We start from the raw sequence: 20542 nt of genomic DNA on the forward strand, positions 1-20542 counted from the left end.
AAAATCCAGGAAAATATTGCTAGGATGGGTAGTTCAGCAAACATGCCAAAAATAATATTATCCATTTACGTGTTGTGGTCCGCCAGTGGCCAGCGGAGCTGGTGTCAGACTCAGACAGTGAGGAGGTAGAGGAGGAACGTGGGCCAGTCCTGGAGTCTGGGGAAGGCTCTCATGAGGGCTCTGCATCAGAGGCAGAAAGGGGGCCAGAGCTGCCTGACAGTTATCAGCTGCCTTCAGAGTCAGACATCAGTGAGGCAGAAGAACAGCTGGAGCTGTCCTGATGTGCGCATGCACAGAACTGCCAGAAGGGAACAGCTAAGAAACAAAGGCTGACTCGGGAGTAAAGGCACAGGTGAATGGTGAATGGCCCCTCTCATAGGGAATAAAGAGAGGGGAGTTTGCAGGAGACAATTAATTCAATTCATGAGGGTGAAGATCTGTTCCTGACCTCTTGTCAAGTAATTGCTGCTACAGCTTGGTGTTTGGAAGATATTGACTTGGCAGCTTTCCAAACCTGATAAAGGCCTGTAGTTGTGAAATCTCTTGAAAGATTTTTTGCTGGGTCTTTGCTGGAGAGGAATTTCCTTTAACCTAAATAAAAGAGGTTTTATCGGGACAAGGAGTCTGCCTCATGCTCTTGGGAAGCCTAGGTCAGAACAGTAAGTTGCTTTCAAGTTAAACTTCCAGAGGTAGGATGAAGATGGGAGAGGATAGGGGGGACTTGTCTGGTGCCACTTCAATTTGGTAGACAGATTCCCACATAAGACAAGAGCAGCACTTACGTGATTGAGAAACTTGCTGTCTTTAGTAGCCCATCCTATCTGCATCACTCCGGAAGTAATGACTGTAACTTCATAGTACCAAGCTCCAGAATCTACACAGAAGGTACATCGGACACTTTCAAAAGACGAAGCATCGCATCGGGCCTAGCAAACAAAAATGTGGGGAAAAAAGTAAAGTCCATGTGCAAATTGGACACTTCAGGGAGCGCCAAAGGGCACAATAAAGTGGTCAGCTTCCCAATTTTTTAATTTCATATTTGTTGGGAGAACTGTTAAGTCTCATAAACCTCAACCAGCACAGTCAAGTGTCTAGGAATCCAGAGTGCTACATTACTATTCATCTTGAGGTTGGAGCTGGAGAGGGCAGCCCTAATGCAAAAGGATGAAGATATGCAAAGAATATCGAGGAGACGTGATGTCAACCATCCCGGCCAGTCATCTAGCAAAGAGAGACCCCTGGCCCGTTGTTTTACCAAGAGTACAGTTTACTAAAGCTTAAGTGGTCACAGAAGTAGTGAAGCTGGATCTGGCGTTTTTTTCACGCAAAAGGATACAATTAGTTTTTCCTTTTCCCCTGCCACCCCTCCCCCTATTATCCATTAATGTCCAATTAGGTGCCCATATATTGTTTGGGGAAGGGATCCTCAGTTCGCAGGCCTTCCAGCTCTGCAATCCGATGAATGACCTTGGCTGGCAGGTGTTTCTCCTGCCTGCTGATACAGCTTGGTTCTCCCCCCCCCCTCCATGGCAAATGTCAGACTATCAGTAAGGGATGCTTGGCTAGCAGAATGGCAGCCATGACACGTGTACCTTCAATCCTCATTTAATTGTCCTGTTTAGTGACCATTTGGAATTAAGACAATAATGAAAAAATCAACTCCAGGACTGGTCCTCACACACCGAGGATCTTTGGTGTCCCCTTGGTCAGGTGATTGAGATTTAGTTGCTTGCAACCAGCAGGAATTTATGACAGCCACTGCATCCTATGGTTACGTGACTGTCATTGGCATGCTTCACAGCTGGCCAACAACAAAGCGGAGTCAGTGGAGAAGTAGGCAGCTTCGCTTAATGACCATGTTGCTGGGCCCAACTATGATCTTTTAGGAACTACATGTCAGGCCTGCAATTACATTCCTTTTAGAATTTTGTCCTGCCACACCATCTCTTATTTCATTATGCTGTTTCATTAGTATAGTTGATGGGAGGGGGGAATAGAAAGGAGTAGGATTGTGGAATGTGTTATTGTCATTCTTTTCTAGAAGACCAAGGTCATCTCTTGTCTCCGCACCTTCATACCTGATCGGAAGCAGCTGGATGGAGACGCCAGCGTGGAAGAAGAAGATTGGATAATGTGATGGATTGTGGGTGTGGGGACAAGATCATTAACTTTTAACTGGATGGGATTCTGATGTAATTTCCAGAATTGGGATTTCCACAGCAATGTGCTAAGATGTCTGCTTTATTAAATTGGAACTTTAAGGATTGTTTTGCCTTGGACTCTGATTTAATTCTACATGATACTTGGAATGCTGACACTACATAGATCTGAAAAACTGCAATTTTGAATTTGGACAGAAATCCAAGACCATAAGCATTTCACTGGACTCTCTCTGAGATTGGAAACACCCAATTCCTGAATAGGAGTTTGGTTTAACCCAGTGATCGACACATCAGGTCCTGAATGCAAGCCTTTTTAATTTTAAAAACTAAATTGAATTTTTAAACAATGAAGGCAAATCCTGACTCGGCCTTTTCCAAAATAGGATGCCAGGTTTGATGGGACATGACTTCACTGGAACCTTTCATCGCTGCACAGGGAGCCCTTGACTTACAACAATTTGTTTTAGTGACTTGTTCCAAGTTACAACAGCACCAAAAAGTGACATACAATTGATGGGTTTTCACATTTAGAACATCCATAACATCCCTATGGTCATGTAATCAACATTTGGGCACTTGGCAACCAACATGTATTGATGACTGTGGCAGCATTCTGGGGTGATCGCCATTTGCATTTCACAGCTGGCTTCCGACAAAGCAAAGTCAATGGGGAAACTGTGTATGCTTAACAAGTGCAGTGATTCACTTAACTATAGCACGAAAGGTCACAGAACTGGGGACGACTCACTTGTTTAACAATGGAAAGACTGGTCCCAATTATGGTTGTAAGCCAAGGCCTGCCTGCCTGCATATTATATAACTCCATGCACTTAGTAATAAAGAGAGCCCATCTCCCTTTCTCAAGCTCAGATTCATGTAGTGAGACAATCTAGAATGATCTATTTATTTTGTGTCTCCAAAGAGTTACAGATGTTACCCAGCATGCCTTTATAGTATGCACTTTCCTCCATTAATTACAAAGAAATGTTTTTTTTAATGCTGTCTGATTTGAGTTAAAAGCAAAATAATTAATATATACACTCTGAAAGCAATATGTGTCTTTTAGTTCATAGAAACTCCCTCCCTCTAGACCTCCCCTGCTATTCAGGGAAATTGAGCAGGCATAACAGTATTTCATAATTAATGCACAAAAACACACACACAAGGCTACCTCCAACCCATGCGGGGAGATCTTCAGATATTCACTGACATCATTGCTGTTCAGCATGGCCCTAATATTGGTCAGGTCGACTTTCTCGTATGTAAACTGTCTCCCTTCTTTCAAAACTGCAGGAAACAAGAGAAAAGGTTTTAAGGGTTATCCCAGCAATGTAGAAATGGTAAGCTAGAAAACAGAATTCGGCTGCCCAAATCCAGTTAAAGAATGAATCAAACACTTTCTGAATAAGCAACTATCCCTTTAAATGACAGGCATTCAAAAACTGAATTCTTTAGAATTTGGGCTTAAGGGGAATGAGCCCACATGCTAAATGCTTCCTGCTTGCCTTCTGCCAGCAAAAGCAATTAAGCATAACTGCTCCATCTGTGGTTTGCTTAGCATTATGTGCAACTGGGAATCCCTAGCTGATTTTTCTTCTAACAAATTGGAGTCATTAGCTTGCCTTACAATTTTAGCATGTCAAAAGAAGACCAAACCAGGGACTATGATTTCTCTAACCAAGATGAGAGAGGATCCAAGAAGCCTGCAAAGAGCAGATACTAATATACAATATTCCCCAAAATGCAGTTATATATTGAATTTAAGAGTGACGACTCTTAAATAAATATTGGCTAGGGATACTGTAGCTGGTATTTCTCCAGAAAGCTTCTTTCTCTGATTAAACTAGAGAATATAACAAAGCCAGTGAATCTGTGCTTCTATACGCATTCTATTAATACTAGGTACATTTAGGTGCTGGCAAGAGATTATTTTCAATTTACCAATTAAGAAATTCAATTTCAATGGCTTTTCATTAATGAAGGACTTCATCTTCTGAAAATTGATATGGTATTTGTTTCAGAAATGAATTAGATTATCTAATACCATCTGCATTCAAAACAGGACAACTAACACTGGTGTCATTTTGTATCCTTTCCCTTCCTGAGATGGGTTTCAAACCATCTTAATCTACAAAAGCCTAGAGAACCCAATTTACAGACTAAATGAACAGTTTAGAATCTCCAACTAAAACCTCAAGTCAGAAAACCCAACTATTTACCATTTAAAATAGACAGGTTCATGGCTATGTTTCATTAAGACACTTGATTAACAGTGTAAATTGTATCTGCCACTTTCCTCGGAATTAACAACAGTGGAGAATTGGATCTAAAGCTAAATCCCAGCACAGGTCCTAAAACAAGACCTTTGCAGACATAGAAAAATGTGCTAATTTACCTGTTCTCTTTTAGTAACGGAGAATCCTGATAGGTTGTACTCTTCTACAACCAGAGTCTCCAAAGCTGACATCTTTATGACTTATGGACTTCAACTCCCAGAATTCCTCAGCCAGCGTGTTGAAGTCTACAAGTTTTAAATTTGCCAAGTTTGGAGACCCCCTGCTCTACAACAAAACAATGTATTATTTCTATTTGTCTAATTTCCCAATTTATACTTTATTGTGCCCTAATAATCACCATTACTAGTGTGTCAGAATTCTAACCAAGAGAATGTTACATTTTAAGTGCAGATGCTAAAAACAATATAGATTTAGAAGAATTAAAATTGACTGGAGGGGTATGTCAATGAAGCTGCTGCTCCCCTCGGTTTCCCTCCTCCTGCTCCCATCTTACACACATAAGTTCACACATACCACTTGTACACCATTCAGGAATTGCACCACAAACATTTGATGAAATGAATATGCAAGTTTATTTTATAAACGTATTAGTGTTACGGGTGGTTACTTTTGCTGCAAACACTAGACATCTCTAATAACCATGCTGTTTTCAAACATTACCTTAACTTCACAGTAGAAATATATTATTACTTACATAGATTGTCTAAACTCCACTGAGCACAGAATCCAACTTGGCGTTTTAAATAGTCTGGATTATTTGTCCATTTCTCTAACAAAACCAGCTGATCACTGATGCAGGTATCAGAAACTGTCATTTTATTCTCACCTGGAGTTGGAATGTGTTCACAATTATGAAAAGAAAATCGTAATCATTAAAAACACAGCATTTCCAAGAAGAAAAAAGGCTTTTGTGCTTTCCCCCACTTTCCCTATATTCCCCATTCTCATACTATATAAATTCCACCATAATCCATTAAAGTTTCAGCAGCTAGTAGCTGCTGGCAGAGAGACCGGGCCAGAGGCCAAGAAAACAACTCCAGCTGCAAGTCATCATCAGGAGCTGAATTCAGCTCAGGGGCATCTTGATTTTACTGCCCATTTCTTCTTTAGGATATGCAAATGTTTGACCAGTGCAGGTCCAGCCAGAGGCACATTGGTTCTGCCCCGTTTCTTGGTAACGAATTTAGTCCCTTGCAGTTTTAAAAATTTGGGGAAGAAGTCCTCAACAGCTCCATCAAGGTCCTAATGGATGATGGAATTTGTCATGATTTTCCACCCCTGAAGGCCACATCTAGAGGTGGCTGAGGATTCAAAGCTTATGCTCTCAATTTGACAAGCTTTCCTGCCTTCTCCACTGCCATCTCCAGTGGTGTCAAAAAAAACAGCAGGAAGGAGATCTTGGCACCCACACAAATTGCTACCTGCTGGTTATTTGCTTAGAACACTGATGCTACAACCACTCTTGACCATAGCCAGGTAAGATTTTAGAAGAAAGGAATAAATTCCAACCCCTGAAGACTTTCTATTACTATTGTTGTTGTTGTTTTATTGTACGTTTTTCTTCATTTACATCACAATTTCAACTTTGCAACAATATACTGGATTTATCAGCACTTTTTAAATTATACATAAGATTGTATGTCCTAACTACATCTATTTTTCTCTTATTCATACAATATGGTAAACAACAAAAAATAAATAAAAAGGAAAAAAAATAGGAACTTCCATATTATAAGACATACTTACAGTATATCTATTTCCATGGTTTTATCATAGTTCTCTATTCATTTATCATTCTATTTATTTTGATTTACACTTTTGCATATTCTGGTAGTAATATTGCTTACGCTACACATTCTTCTACATAACTTTATACCTGCATTTATTTCTGGCTTGTTAATCGTCTTTCATCATTGGTTTTCTAATCTTTGCATCCATTATCTAGACTTTCAAAAAGGCAGATGAGGCCTGGTTCTTTCCCCAGGCCTTTATGTCAGGGTGAGCAGACCAGACCTCCGAAATGGTTTGCCATTGCCTCCTTCCTAGGGCAAGAGACACTGGCTGGCTCAAGGTCACCCAGCTGAGCTTTAATTTTAGTGGTTTTTAATGGTACATTTTTGTGTGTGTTGTTTATTTGTATGCTAGTCTGTAAATGCTCAAAATACTGTAAATACCCCACATAACAACCCATCCTGTTTTGTTCTTAACTCTGCATTTCAAATGAGTACACTTACTTGTTTGTGCAAACTTCTCCAGGGCTATTAGTGCAAAAAGCATGACCGTCGGATGGGATTGGAACTCCTAAGATAAAGAAGGGAAATTATTGCATTCAATATTCCCCAAAGTTGTCTTCAAAATCAAGTGTTGATTTTTTTCCAACACAGGGGAAAAAAAGCTTGTGAGGGTAAGAAAAATTACTCTTTAAGCACAATTAAAAAAAAAACCAGCCTGAAGACAAGGCTTACTTCAGAGAGCCAGGCATCAATACAAACTGCTTTCCGACAGAAAAGGAAAATAAGATAACTATTCTAGTTTAGCAAGCGAAAAAGCCAGAGGTTCCAGGAACAGGATCACCCTCTCCTCTTCCCCAGTCAAAAAAGGTTCCTCATCTTCCAAACCATAGTTTCGGCGGCAGAGGTAAGTTACACCAGAGGTCCCCAACCTTTCTGGCTTGGTGGCCTGACTGGGGGGGAGAGGAGAGAAAGGATGGTTCTTTGTCACTGGTAAGAGTGTGCATGAGCGCACATAGCTCAATTTGTGCTCCCACAAATGGAGCTTTGTGTGCAAGGGCAAACACCCAAGCCTCGTGCAAGTAAAGCTGTGCATGCACACTTTTGCCCATTGGTTCCTAAGGGGGAAGGTTCTGTGCGAGTACCCACCATTCATGCAAGTGGAGCTGCGCATGTGCACACAAGCTCGCTCGCTGCTCACAGGATCCACTTCCAAATGGGCCGCAACCCCAGATTTGGGGACCCCCGAGTTACACCAACCCATCTGCAGCCTTCAGCCTCTCTTCCAGAATGTGAGAACGACCTCAAACCTTCTTTACTCCAATTCAGATACATTTATTTCTTTGGGGGAAGGTTTAAAGATTAAATGGGGGCCTTAAAAGGTTTTGATTCCAGGCCCACCTACCCTGGTATCACAAGCCACATTTTCTGCAGCCTCCAGATAAAGCTGAGGGAGAGGCCTTTCTCCTTTTAAGAGTCCCTTCTGAAGCTTTAGTGTGACTAATGCCAAGATTCCCACGCCCCATGGAAATTATACCGCTAAAATGAAGAAACGTAGGCATGGATTTTACGTAATATAACAGTGCCTTTAATACTAAAAGTAAAAAGGCAGCTGCTCCTTAAGCCAGAATCCTTATATTGCCATGCTATACACGACTCTGGGTAATTGATCTACGATTTTAAAAAAGCATACAGTAGATGCACAAGTATTTTTAGTAGCACATAAGTAATTTGCAGCTACTTTCCTTTAAGTTTTCAAGTACATGTTGCCTGACTGCCTTGAAAAGTGAAAAGGTTGTTAAATTTAAACGTTGCTGATGTTTCTGTATTTTTCCACAGCTGAAATTGGAGTGATTCACAATTTTTATTTATAATTACACATAAAAATTCATCAAAAGCAAAAATAGGGTTGTGGATCAAGCGAGCATGACGTTTGTGTTTTGCCCAAGAAAATATGTTAGTAGTTATGTGATTGTTTCACTAAATGATAACATTCAAAATGTCCTATACAGCTGGACTGCTAGTCCATCCATCTAGCAAAAATATTATTAACTGCATTAGTAGCAGCTTTTGAAAAGTTTGACGGTAACCATGTAGAGCCTGGCCCAAAGGGATGGCGGTGTCTTAAGCAAACATGCTAACTTCTGAACTGTGGCTCGTCCCGTCTTCTTTGCCAAAACCTGTCAACCTTCACTGGGCCACTGAAAAATAATTGCAATGGCTAGACACATTATGCTGCGGCTTCCTTTTTTTTAGTGACACAAGACTAAATGAGATCACAGCATAGAAATCCCTTCAAATGTTTACACACAATACTTAGCATACTGATTTATTTTGGTACTCACCAAGCTCTGCAGTAAGTACTCCAAGATTCCTTGGCTGAGTAAACCTACACTTGCAGGGCCTGTAAAAACACTAAAAATGAAACACGTGCATCGAAGGTGCTGTTTTACATTGTTTAAGAAGTCTCTTCAGAAAAGTTTAGGATCCTGCACTGCTTTTTCCAGTTCTCTTGTTTTACAGAAGGAAGAAGCATTCAGCAAAGAAGACATAGCTGCAGAAATATTTACTAAGTCCCCCCACCCCCCGCTCTCTCTACCAGACAGGAATACAAGCAACACATAAAGTGATTTACATAATCTGACACCTCCAGTCTAGTTTGTCCTTCTAAAAAGGTTGGTTAAATTCAGTAGTGACATTTTGTTTCCCACCTTCCTTCTGACAAAACAAATTCTAGACTTGCCCTCTGTAGATATTGCCATATAAGGGGGAGACAAAGGAAGAACAGGGATCTACTCCCACCATTCATAAACCACTGTACTGCATTCTGGCAAATGGAACCAGGGATTACAAATTAATTTAAAGAGATTAAAACACTGTCATGTGTTTTTGAGCATCTGAAGGATGCTCTATGAGCAGATATCTAATTATAGACAATATATTTATTACAGATTAGGAGAGGGTGAAGCTGTAAAACCTAGAAACAACAGTGGTGTGTGGAGAAGTCCTAAAGAACTGAATTGTCACTTCCCGAGAGAGACATAAAGACATCCCAGAATCCTTACCTGCAAGCTTTTCTGCCAAACAGCCCAGGACTGCAGTGGTATTCCGGTGTTTGGCAGGATGGCAGGCATCCTGGAGAGCCACTGCTCCATTTAAATTTAATATTTCTGTCAATTTCTGCAATGCATCCTACACAGGAAAAGGACCAGGCTGTTGAATATCAAATCGCCAAAAGAAACATTCCATTCCATTCATATCTTAATACCGTATAAGGTAACTTATCTATACTGATACAGGCACAAACTGAATTTGAAATAACCATTGATCCTAACAAGCAAGCACTGAAATTGCACCAACAAAATTTATAAAATAAAATAAAAATAATTAAGCAATAAAGGAGTGAATTAAAAACAAAACAACAAAAATCCTGAAAGGGCAGATTCAATGGGCCATCCATTTTTTGCCACCCATTTTCTATGTTTCTATGAAATAACAAAATCATTTTTTTTCTTTCGGAGATACTTTACTTAAGATGACTTTTCAAAATGGACGATAAGACATCAAACAGCTCACAACATTTAACTAAAAGCCACAAGATTGAAGGAAGCTGAGAAACACTGTTAAACACGTGAAAACTAAAAGCCATATTTTCCCCAATTGTGCTTCAAGCAAACATAATTAATTTGCATTGTAAAACAAATATACTTAAGTTTTACATCTGAAAATCACAACTAAGAAAACACGCAAACCATTCTGGATGATGTTGTATTGTGGATTGAAGCAAAAGATCAGCAATTTGGAGAAAATTGATATACACAACACAATTGCATTATAAGCAGTTAGTAAATGTAACCATTTTGAAGCTGCTTCAAGCTTCTACTGTTTTGGTTTATATTGTTATATATATTGACACCTTTTGTGAAATTACTTGTACAAATACAGCATTAGGAATCACATACTAAATCCTAATTACCTAAGATTTAGTTAGTTTTTTAAAAGGTATTCTATTTTTTTCAGAGCAGATAACTTTTTAGAGCATTTTATAATAGAATTATCAGCTTTTCAAAGAAAAAAAATACAAAATTGGAAGCAGTGCTTAGATTCCTATTATTGTCCTGCAAATACTTTCGATATTTAGATAGAATACAAAAACAATTAAGAATGAACAAGGCTCAAATTATAGATTTTTTAAATATGAACAACTAGTGACAATAGATGAATTAAAATGAATAATATAGAACTTGGAAAATTAATTATATAAACAATATCTGTATGTTTAGCATTACTATGACCTACTATGAAAGATATTGTATTAATTAATATCAAATTGGTTTTTCCAAAACACATGGTTTGAGTCACAGTTTTTTTTATTTTTCTCTGAATTTTTATTCAAATTATATTTTTGATATAAACCTGACAAGCATTTCCCATTCAACCACACTGAGATATTTTATTGATTTGAGATCTGCATTTTTTTAAAAAGCACACTTCTAAAGGAGATTAAAATTAAGGCGATTAAAGCAGACTTTTAAAGCAGTTGCTTTAATTTTAAATTTAATCAGGTATTTATTTGACCAATCTGTATATTTAACTTACTTTGGTTGGTAATGGGCACTCATCCAAGAGTAAAGTTATAACAGCTGGTCCCAAGGGGTCTTCTAATGGAATAACTCTTATTAAGGACTGGACAACTTCCAGCCATCCTTCATCTGTCAACCACCAAAGAATAAAAGCAAATATCTTAACTTAAAGAAAAGGCATACCACTAATCAAAAGCAGGATTTCATCAGCATTTGAATAATTCAATTATAATTCAATAATTCATATTTCAATAATTCAATCGTCTCAGACATATGTTAAAAATAAAACAATTGGCTGTTGATCCAGAGTGGAATCGCAGGACAAAATTAGTGCCTCTTGGAGTCCAGACAGATACTCGTCATACCCAAATGGAATGTCAGAGCAAACTTTCACTTGTACAAAATGCAGCTACACAAGATTGTGGAACGCAGGGTGCTTTGGGCAGATGGTGCTACCCAGACGGGAAGCTGACACTTTCCACAGGTGAAACACACAATACGTTGTGGAGCAAAATATTCTCCACTGAAGTCAACGCATCTTATTACATGCATTTCCACAATTCCTGCAGAGTCCAGTTTTGCTCTCTTTAGTGTGTGTGTGGGATGGGAAAGTTTATCTCCATTTTCTGCTGAAGGCATCTCATTTGTTAGATTTACAGGTAGTCCTTAGCAATAGCAGTTAGACTTATATACCGCTTCATAGGGCTTTCAGCCCTCTCTAAGCGGTTTACAGAGTCAGCATATTGCCCCCAACAACAATCCGGGTCCTCATTTTACCCACCTCGGAAGGATGGAAGGCTGAGTCAACCTTGAGACGGTGAGATTTGAACAGCCGAACTGCAGAACTGCAGTCAGCTGAAGTAGCCTGCAGTGCTGCATTTAACCACTGCGCTACCTCGGCTCCTTGACTTATGACCACAACAAAGCCCAAAATTTCAATTGAGACATCTGTTAAGTGAGTTCTGCCCCCATTTTATGACCTTTCTAGCCACAGTTGTTAAGTGAATCACTGCAGTTGGTAAGTTAGGAGCGTGGTTGCTACAGTAAGTGAATTTTGCTTTCCTACTGACTTTGCTTGTCAGAAGGACACAAAAGGGGGATCACGTGACCTTGGGACCAAGCAATTGTCATAAGTATGAACCAGTTGCCAAGCATCTGGAATTTGATCACGTGTTCATGGGGATGCTATAAAAGTTGTAACAGTGAAAAATGGCCATAAGCTGTTGTAACTTTGAACAGTCACTAAATGAACTGTTGTAAGTGGAGGACTATCTGTATATCCTCCTGTTCAGGAGCTCATGGAGATTTTTATTGTACTCGCTCCTATTTCTTACCCAAAACAAACATCCCATAAGGTAAGTTGGGCTGAGAGAGTGGATTTGTCCAAAGAAAGCTGGGGGGATTTCGTACCTTACCAAAGCCAACAAGAATTTGGGGCTTTGGCAAAGTTCAAACACATTGACTCCCCAACGTCATTTTGAAAAACCCAAACTCTCTATAATGTTTTAATGGGAGTTAAAGGTACAAATATACATTGCTTCACCCTAAGTAGTTGGGCGAGGGGGGGTGGGGGCACACCCAATAGTCAATACTCAGACTTTCTTTCTCCAGCAAATTAGAGAGAGTCCATCATATTTTCCACAATATGTACAGAAAATTGAGTCATAATGAATTGCTAGTCATAAAAGGGAACTTTGAATTCTCATATGCTGTAAGAATTGCTGTAATCACTTTAGTCATCTGGTCCCATCTCCTAGTTCCTTCTTAAAGGAAAAAGGGAAGGGAAGAAAAAAAATAATAATGATGGAGTTTTTTGCACAGCAGGATCAAGAAATAATGAAGACTGCCCTGACTTAAACTGCTTTTTTGTTTTCAGCACAATAAGAACAGCTTAAATTTAGAATGGTTACATGCAATAACAGATCATCACAACAGCATTGGGTAAAGAAAGCAGAGGTAGGTAGTAGGTAGGCCTCGACTTACATCAGTCTCTTAGTGACTGAGGTGCCAATATATCCCCCCCAAAGGTATTTATGACCTGCTTCTGAAGTTCTCCCCCCCCCCCGCCCCACACTCACACAAGTGCCCTGCATTTACAGCCACCTGCAGTGTCCTGTGGTCACATGACCATTTCTAGTTTTTCCCAAAACAGCACTTCCCGTTTTTTTGTTTTTGGCAAAAACACCCCCCTACCGAGCAATGGGTTCATTTAATGACTATGGCATTCGCTTAACAACTGCTGCAAAAATGATCATAAAATTGGGCTGGTCACCTGACGGCCCGCTTCATCTATCACGAATTATGACCACCATGAGAGGCTTCATTGTGGTTGCTAAGTCAAGGACTACCTGCATCAAAGTGTGGGTCTGTGTAAATATGTGACACTGTTTCCCAGAAGATATGCTATCTAACTGCAGAATTTTACGAGCAGCTTCCAGTTTCTCCAACTGATCTTGGAGCTCCAGAATAGAATAATTAAGACTTTTTGTAACTGTGCCAAACAATCAAATACTTAATACGCACAGCAGCTTGGGGGAAATGTAGAGGTATCCGTACACACGGGAGGTCTTCCTTGCTCCGGCAAACCTTCTTGGTTTTTAATTACAACTTTCTTTTCCATTTAGGTGAAACGTAGGTAGCTGTTCCTTTGGTGATTCTAAGATGAATTACTCAATGGCAGTAGAAATGAAATAAGTCAGCCGGCAGGCTGATTTTTCCAATAGCATAATTAATAAATTTAGCCAGATTAAACAGGTACATTTATAATGATCAAAGAAAGTCATTTTATTTTACCAAGCTGGCTGTCAGGCAGAGATATCATTTAAATGATTGCTCAACCTCACATAATAAACACACATTGCAATTCTGTACTTCTTTTCTGAGTGAAGAGTTTATTTCAACAAAGAACAATTGAAGTGCCACCCGATGGAAAGGAAATACCTGTTTCTGCCATTTCATGCAAGGTCATCATCGAATAAGGAGGTTCCTGATCACTAAAAAAAAAAAGGAAAATCCTTGTTAATTATTACAGAGTTTGTACATTTCTACCTGCCCACATTGAATGAAAAACAGTACAGGTAGTTCTCAACTTATAACCACAATTCACCCCCAAATTGCTAAGCAAGACAGTTGTTAAGTCAGTTTTGCCCCAATTAACAAGCATTCTTACCATTGTTAAGTGAATCACCACAGTTCTTAAACTAACAAGACAATTGTTAAGGAAATCCAGCTTCCCCATGGACTCTGTTTGTTAGAAGGTTGCAAAAGGGGACACTGCAACCGTCATAAATATGAGTCAGTTGCCAAGCATCTAAATTTTGATCATATGACCACAGGGACGTTGCAGTGGTCATAAATGTGAAAAATGGTTATGTCTCTTTTTCTGTGCTGGTGTAATTTTGAATGGTTACTCAATGAAGGACTGTAAATCGAGGACTACCTATAATCCTAATTATGACAAAGTTCTGTATCTAATCTGTAGAATGCTCACACTCTACTCTGTTCAGCTATCCAACTAATTCTTAGATCATCCTTTCTTCAAGGAGCTTAAACCAGCAGTTATATCTTGACTTTTATCCTTACAACCATTCTGCTAGTCCAGTGATAGCGAATCTTTTTCGCCTCGGGTGCCAAACGCACGCACTCACGAGCATACCCATCCCCATAATTTAATGCCCCCCACGCTGTGACCCCTGTGCATGCATGTGTGCCCCCCCCTGGCTTTCTTGGAGCCTGGGGAGGGTGAAATTGGCCTCTCCACTCCCTCGGAGCCCCTCTGGAGGCCAAAAACAGCCCGTTTCCGATTTCTGGTAGGCTTGATAGGTCCGTATTTCACCCTCTCCAGGCTCCATAGGCTTTCTAGTAGCCTGGGGAGGGTGAAAACGGCCCACCCCACCCACCCGGAGGCCAGAAATGGCCTGTTTTCCGACTTCCGGTTTGCACGTTGGGCCGTTTTTCATGCTCTGGAAACTTCAGGGAAGCCTCCTGAAGCTGAAAAATGGCCCAACGCACAAACTGGAAGTTCAGGAATGGACTTTCAGTTTGCTCATTGGGCTGTTTTTCTCCCTCTAGAGGCTTCCCTGAAGCCTTTGAAGGGTGAAAAATGGCCGAAAATCAAGGCCGAAGTCAGCTGGCCAGTGCACTGGAGTTGACAGGGCAACGCCTTGCGTGCCCTCAGAAATGGCTCCACGTGCCACCTGTGGCATGTGTGCCATAGGTTCGCCATCACGGTGCTAGTCTCTCTCCTAAAATGGAGGACATTTACTATTACTAGCTTACAAAATAACGTAAGTGCAGGACCCCAGACAGACAATACAGCTCAACTGCCAGTCTTTAGCACAGCTAACGTGATAGGATTATTTGGGGGGGGGGAGATAAAAGGGGGTAACCTTCTGGACACCTGAATTCCATGGAAGGATAACTGGAGCCAAGTGAAATAAATTGTCATTCAAGCTACTGCTGCAGAGACCAGAATAACTATTACAAGCTGTTTATCCAAGGATGTGCCAAAAAAAATAGCAACGATGGTTTAGTACAATTTTGTGAAAAACAAGTCTCTTTTCCCCCAACAAAAGACTGATGGAAAAAGGAACAGAACTAATTAGCCAATGAAGGGACTTCGTAAAGAGTACCAGCGAAATTCAATGGAAGCCAAAGTCTGGTATGACATTGATAGTCTGCCTGTCTTTAATTATAGAACTCAAAAGGAGAATAGGCAGGGATTGCATTGCTGTTTTACATCCTCGTACTAGTAACAGCCAGCATGATCATCTTTGCTTCACTGAAGTTACAATATTGCATGCCTTCCAAACATGCCCAGGGTGCTTCATTCCTTGTCAGAAAAGACACAAGAGGTACAGAATGGCTGATAAAGAATGACCATCTAAAGAATTATGAGAGCTTTTGACAGCAGCAAAATTATCCTAGAACAGGAGTGTCCAACCTTGGCAACTTTAAGACTTGTAGACTTCAACTCCCAGAATTCTCCAGCAAGCCATGCTTGGGAGAAAAAGCCACAAGGGGACACACACACACACACACACACAAACTGCAACATTTTTCTAGCTTCCCCAATGACTCCGCTTGTGAGAAGTCAGCAGGGAAGGTGGTGAATGGCAGGTACGTGATCAGGGGATGCTACTTCTCTCTGAATTACCACAAGCTGGTATCCCAATCCTGATCACAGGATTCAGCCAAGGCTGAAAGTTTGAGGACTGGTCATAATTCCCTTAGTTCAGCCCTGTTGTAACTTCACGCTGTACCTGAACAAGTGGCTGTTGCCCGGAAGGTTACCTGTAATAAGTGACACATGTTCAATTCTTTGTTGAAAATCACCTTTTTCATTCTGCCAGAATCCCAAGTAACCTGCAAAGCATCCCTTCTACTTTCACCATTACAAGTAAACTATGAGTTGGATGGGCACTGACCAGTAAACCATTGAGTTTCAACAGCTGGGGTGGAATCGAAGCTGAAGCTGATCCAATATCTTAACAACTACAGGTAGTCCTCGACTTACAACAGTTTGTAACACTTTGACCATTCAAAGTTACAACAGCATTGAAAAAAATGACTTATGATCATTTCCCACACGTATTACCATTACAACATCTCCATGGTTACATGATCAAAATTTTGATAATTGGCAACTGACTCATATTTATGACGGTTGTAGTATCCTAGGGTCGTGTGATCCCCTTTTGTGATCTTCTGATGAGCAAAATCAATGGGGAAACCAGATTCACGTAATAACTATTACTAACAATAACTGCAGTGATTCACATAACAAATGTGGCAAGAAAAGTCGCAAAAGGGGGAAAACTCACCTAACAATTTTTTTACTTAGAAACATAAATATTGTGGTCGTATGTTGTACTCATGTACTCATTTAGTATTTTTCCTATTAAATTAAATGCCAACAAAAATTCAGGGAAACAATAGCTGTATCTTGCTCCTTTTTCTAAATTTCTAGTATTTGGTGTGCAGGATTCTAATCTTTGTGATAACCATGTATTCATGATAAGAGACACTCAAAAACCAATCTTCCATTATCTAGTCTTCTTTTAAAAGCCCAAACTGCGTTGCACCCGTCCTCCTCCATCACTTCCTTTTTTATAACATATCTATTACATCATCTCGAAACCAGTGCAAACCAGGGATGCAGTAGAGACTCTACACCTCTGTGGTTAAATGAAGTTTTCTTTGTTAAGCTTGACTTTGGTGACTGGATACATACACACCCTATACCTTTTTTGGCAATAAATGCAATGATCTCAAATTCCAGAGACAGGAGTCAGATAAAGGTTTCTCCCAAAACTGTCTTCTAAGCAGGCATTTTCCAATGTTTTCATCTAGTGATTCACTATCAACATCCTGAAAAAGTGGTCTATGGAAATCCTTCATCAGCAATGATCTCATGGAGCACTCACAAGTATTAGTAACACACATTCTTTCCTCTGTCAAAAATGGGTGCGCTTTCAAAGATTGTGGAACCAGCTTTAGCCTCTTTCACTGCAACTTATGCATGTGATTAATGCCTATTAACAACTTTTATATTGTTTTTCTTAATTCGATTATGTCACTCTTGACTGATGAAAGACTATAAAGAAGAACTAGGGTGTGTTGGGTTACAAATCTAAAACAAAAGTTATAACCCAGGTAGTGTTAAAACTAAGACTAAACCAAAAGAAACATAAATATCTTCCTTACACCATTGAACTATGGTTTCCAAATTCTCCAACCAGCATGATCAAAAGTGGCTGATTTAGTATCTAATCCATTCATTTTTTTTCTTGAAAAGTTAGCAGAAATTACAAATCTGCTATCCTCTACACTAGAGACAGGGCTCAGATAAGAATCTCTCTCTAAAACTACCTTCTTAATAGGTACTTTCCAATGTTATCATCTAATGATTCAGCATCCTGAAAATGTTTCTTAAGGAAGCCACAAAACACACCCATTTTTATCTCCATTAGGCCTAGAGCTTCAGCACTCTGATGGCTCCAGAAAGCAATTGTAGAATCTGTAGCAACCAGGTTCATTCATTGCCTCATTGCTCTCTGGATACTTACTTGTCTACTAATGTCCGAATTACTGCCAGCGTGTCAAGTACTAACACATCAACATTATGTTTTTTCCTTCTGGGTTCATGTGGCCCCCTCCCCCTCCGGGGGGGCCGTACTGGATCCCTCTGATGGCTCCTTGTTTCAGGTACAGGCATTCTGCTGTTCTCTGCCTGGTGATTCCTGGATTCTGCATTCTCTTCTGCACTGCTGTCTTCTCGGCAAACACAGGAATTGCCCATGCTGCTAACTCCCAAGGTTTGTAGCAAACAGAGAATATGCCGTTCAAAGGTCAGCCGTAAACCTTGCAAAAGGTTTCTGCTTGCATAGAGCACAACCAAAGCAACAACAATCATCTAGACAGTTTTAAAATCAATGTTTTTGGGATGTTGAATTGTAGCCTTTGCATCATACAAGTTTGTAAAAACTGGAACAGGCAGGAAATGGTTGGTTTACTTTCTGACATCATCACTGGTGATACTCATTGGTTATCCAAAAGAGGCCTGCAAAAAAAAAAAACAAAGAACACCCAAAATCAATCTGGATTTAAATTATAACAAAGCCAACAAGCCCCCCACACTTCCATATTCAAATCATAGGTTTTTTAACAACAGCATGTCATTATGGCTTAAACTTGCCAGTTACCTTTAGCAGAAAATAGAAAGTCTGGAATCTGTCCCACCTGCAAACTTTGCCTGCTTATCCCAAAATTTGCTAAAGTCACCAACATGCTATTTCTTATTATCTGTCTTAAGTTCAGACCCTTTGTTATTCAGAGCTACCTCAAGGACAATAAGCTACAGCGGCCACAATTTTCTTTTTTTCTCTGTAGCATCTCCCCATATTAGAAAGCTTTGTGTTCTTTGCAAGAAGTAAATTTCCAGCCTTTGTCTTCTTTCGCTGCCTATCAAGAATAGATTGATTGGTTCCAAGAAAAGACAAAGGGAGCACCAGCCAGTTCAACAGATGACAGGAGGAGCAACCGAGGCCACATATCCTATTTTTCGGAGTATAAGATGCACCTCCCCCCCCAAAAAAGAGCGTGAAAATCTGGGTACGTCTTATACACTGAATACAGCATTTTTGGCCTCCTGAAACCCCACACCCGCGAATCCTGTTTTTTGCAAAAATGGATGCGCAGAGGGTTTGGGAGGCCTGCAAAGTGGTCCTGGGGAGGGCAAAAACGAGCAAAAAATGGGCCATTTTTGCTTGTTTTTACCCTCCCCAGTCCCCAGGATCATTTTGCAGGCCTCCCAAACTCTCTGCATGCTCCATTTTTTACAAAAAATGGGGCGTACAGAGGGTTTGGGAGGCCTGCAGAATGCTCCTGGGAGCTGGGGAGAACGAAAACTTTTATTTTTAAATTTACCTCTTCAAAATCTTGGTGCGTCGTATATTCCAGTGCGTCTTATAGTCCGAAAAATACAGTAGCTTGGGAGTTTCTCTACCCATGACTTGGAGGTGGGGGGGGGGGCTGTGCATACTTCTTGAAAACGATGCAAGAGAACCACACATAGTCTTATAGTATTTATCTATATCCAGAAAAATTATATGGAAGCCAATGATCTTAGAAACTCCTTCAGTTAACTGTCAGACATGTTTTTTTCCAGACTCCTAAAGAGGAATATATCCATCAATCACCCCAAGTCATTCCAATATAAGGCAACCTGTTAGACAGACTGTCTACCAAATGAGACAATGCAAACATAAAAGGCACCACAAAAAAACTTTATGTCAAGCAATTCACTTAGAAATCACAAGTAAAGGCATACTTTTAAATAGATTTAAGTAGAATTTTAGGAATCTTCCAAGGCAATGAGGTCTCTGTACTAACGAAAGGTAACACATTTCTCTTCTGTTTGCCAATTTCTTGAAATTGCAGCTCTATATAAATTGTAAAAACAAAACAAAATTTTGTGGTAATTAAAATGCCACTCTATTTATACAATGTATATGCCCACTTGGTTCAATGCCTTTGGCTGACTAACAATAATTAAAAACTGTGCAAAAGCATAGGGCAATACAGCAGCTGAAGTAAAAAGTGTTCCACTACCAAATTAACACGACCATGATTGTGCTACAAGTTTTCATATCTATTTTCTTTTCATTATTGTCTTTCTTTTACAAATCCTTCCTCAACAGCTGCTTTCATCTCTCTTGTGACAGTGTATGTATTAAACACACATTAACAGCTACATACTGTATATAAAGGTTAAGCCAAACCAGTATTAGCATCCAGTCTGCTGCCAGAAGCTGATGGACCACAGTATTTTCTTTTCCAGCTCAGTTCTTCTTTTTTACCATTCAAAGGTTGGGACAGACTTAGAAGGATGCATCTTAGGGAAACTTTCTATCCTGGAAATATACCTACAGAAGTCAGGCCCTTTTAAAAAGGATTTTATGAGCGTGCCAATGAAGTATGTGAAATATCACCAGTAGGTTGCTTGTTACAGGACCAAAATCAGCAAACCACAGAGACTTTAGAAGACTTTCTAGAGATAATCACCATGCATGTAATAACAATGGTATCAATGGAAGCTCAGAGTTGAACTGTGAATTCCTTGGTGCTTTCAGAGCTTGGGGGTTTGTTTGCAGAGCTTTCAGTACCAGAATAGGTAACATTTTCTAGCACTGAAGATATTCTCTGAGCTTGGTGGTTTTCTTGCAGACGTTTCATTACCCAAATTAAGCATCATCAGTTACTAATTTCAA

The 20542-nt window shown here is 39.9% G+C and overlaps 1 protein-coding gene across 3 annotated transcripts in view; it reads right to left on the reverse strand.

The window, feature by feature from the left end:
• Positions 1–20542, reverse strand: part of RSPRY1 (ring finger and SPRY domain containing 1) — a 37116-nt gene that overhangs the window by 8777 nt on the left and 7797 nt on the right. For 2 of the 3 annotated variants that reach the window (XM_087729462.1, XM_087729463.1), the window contains exons 2-10: positions 17840–18333; positions 13713–13765; positions 10789–10901; positions 9255–9381; positions 8535–8593; positions 6694–6760; positions 5154–5285; positions 3334–3449; positions 783–926 (exon numbers count right to left, since the gene is read on the reverse strand). In XM_087729462.1, the coding sequence (XP_087585588.1) occupies positions 783–926; positions 3334–3449; positions 5154–5285; positions 6694–6760; positions 8535–8593; positions 9255–9381; positions 10789–10901; positions 13713–13765; positions 17840–18186 (1158 nt within the window). In that variant the 5' untranslated portion in view covers positions 18187–18333. Of the gene's footprint in view, positions 1–782; positions 927–3333; positions 3450–5153; positions 5286–6693; positions 6761–8534; positions 8605–9254; positions 9382–10788; positions 10902–13712; positions 13766–17839; positions 18334–20542 lie in introns of all 3 variants that reach the window. The other variant, XM_087729464.1, reaches the window with a different exon arrangement.

The sequence above is a fragment of the Thamnophis sirtalis genome, unplaced genomic scaffold (genome assembly GCF_051295495.1).
Source record: "Thamnophis sirtalis isolate CommonGarterSnake01/CBP01778 unplaced genomic scaffold, rThaSir2_p1.2 scaffold_14, whole genome shotgun sequence".
Taxonomy (NCBI): domain Eukaryota; kingdom Metazoa; phylum Chordata; class Lepidosauria; order Squamata; family Natricidae; genus Thamnophis; species Thamnophis sirtalis.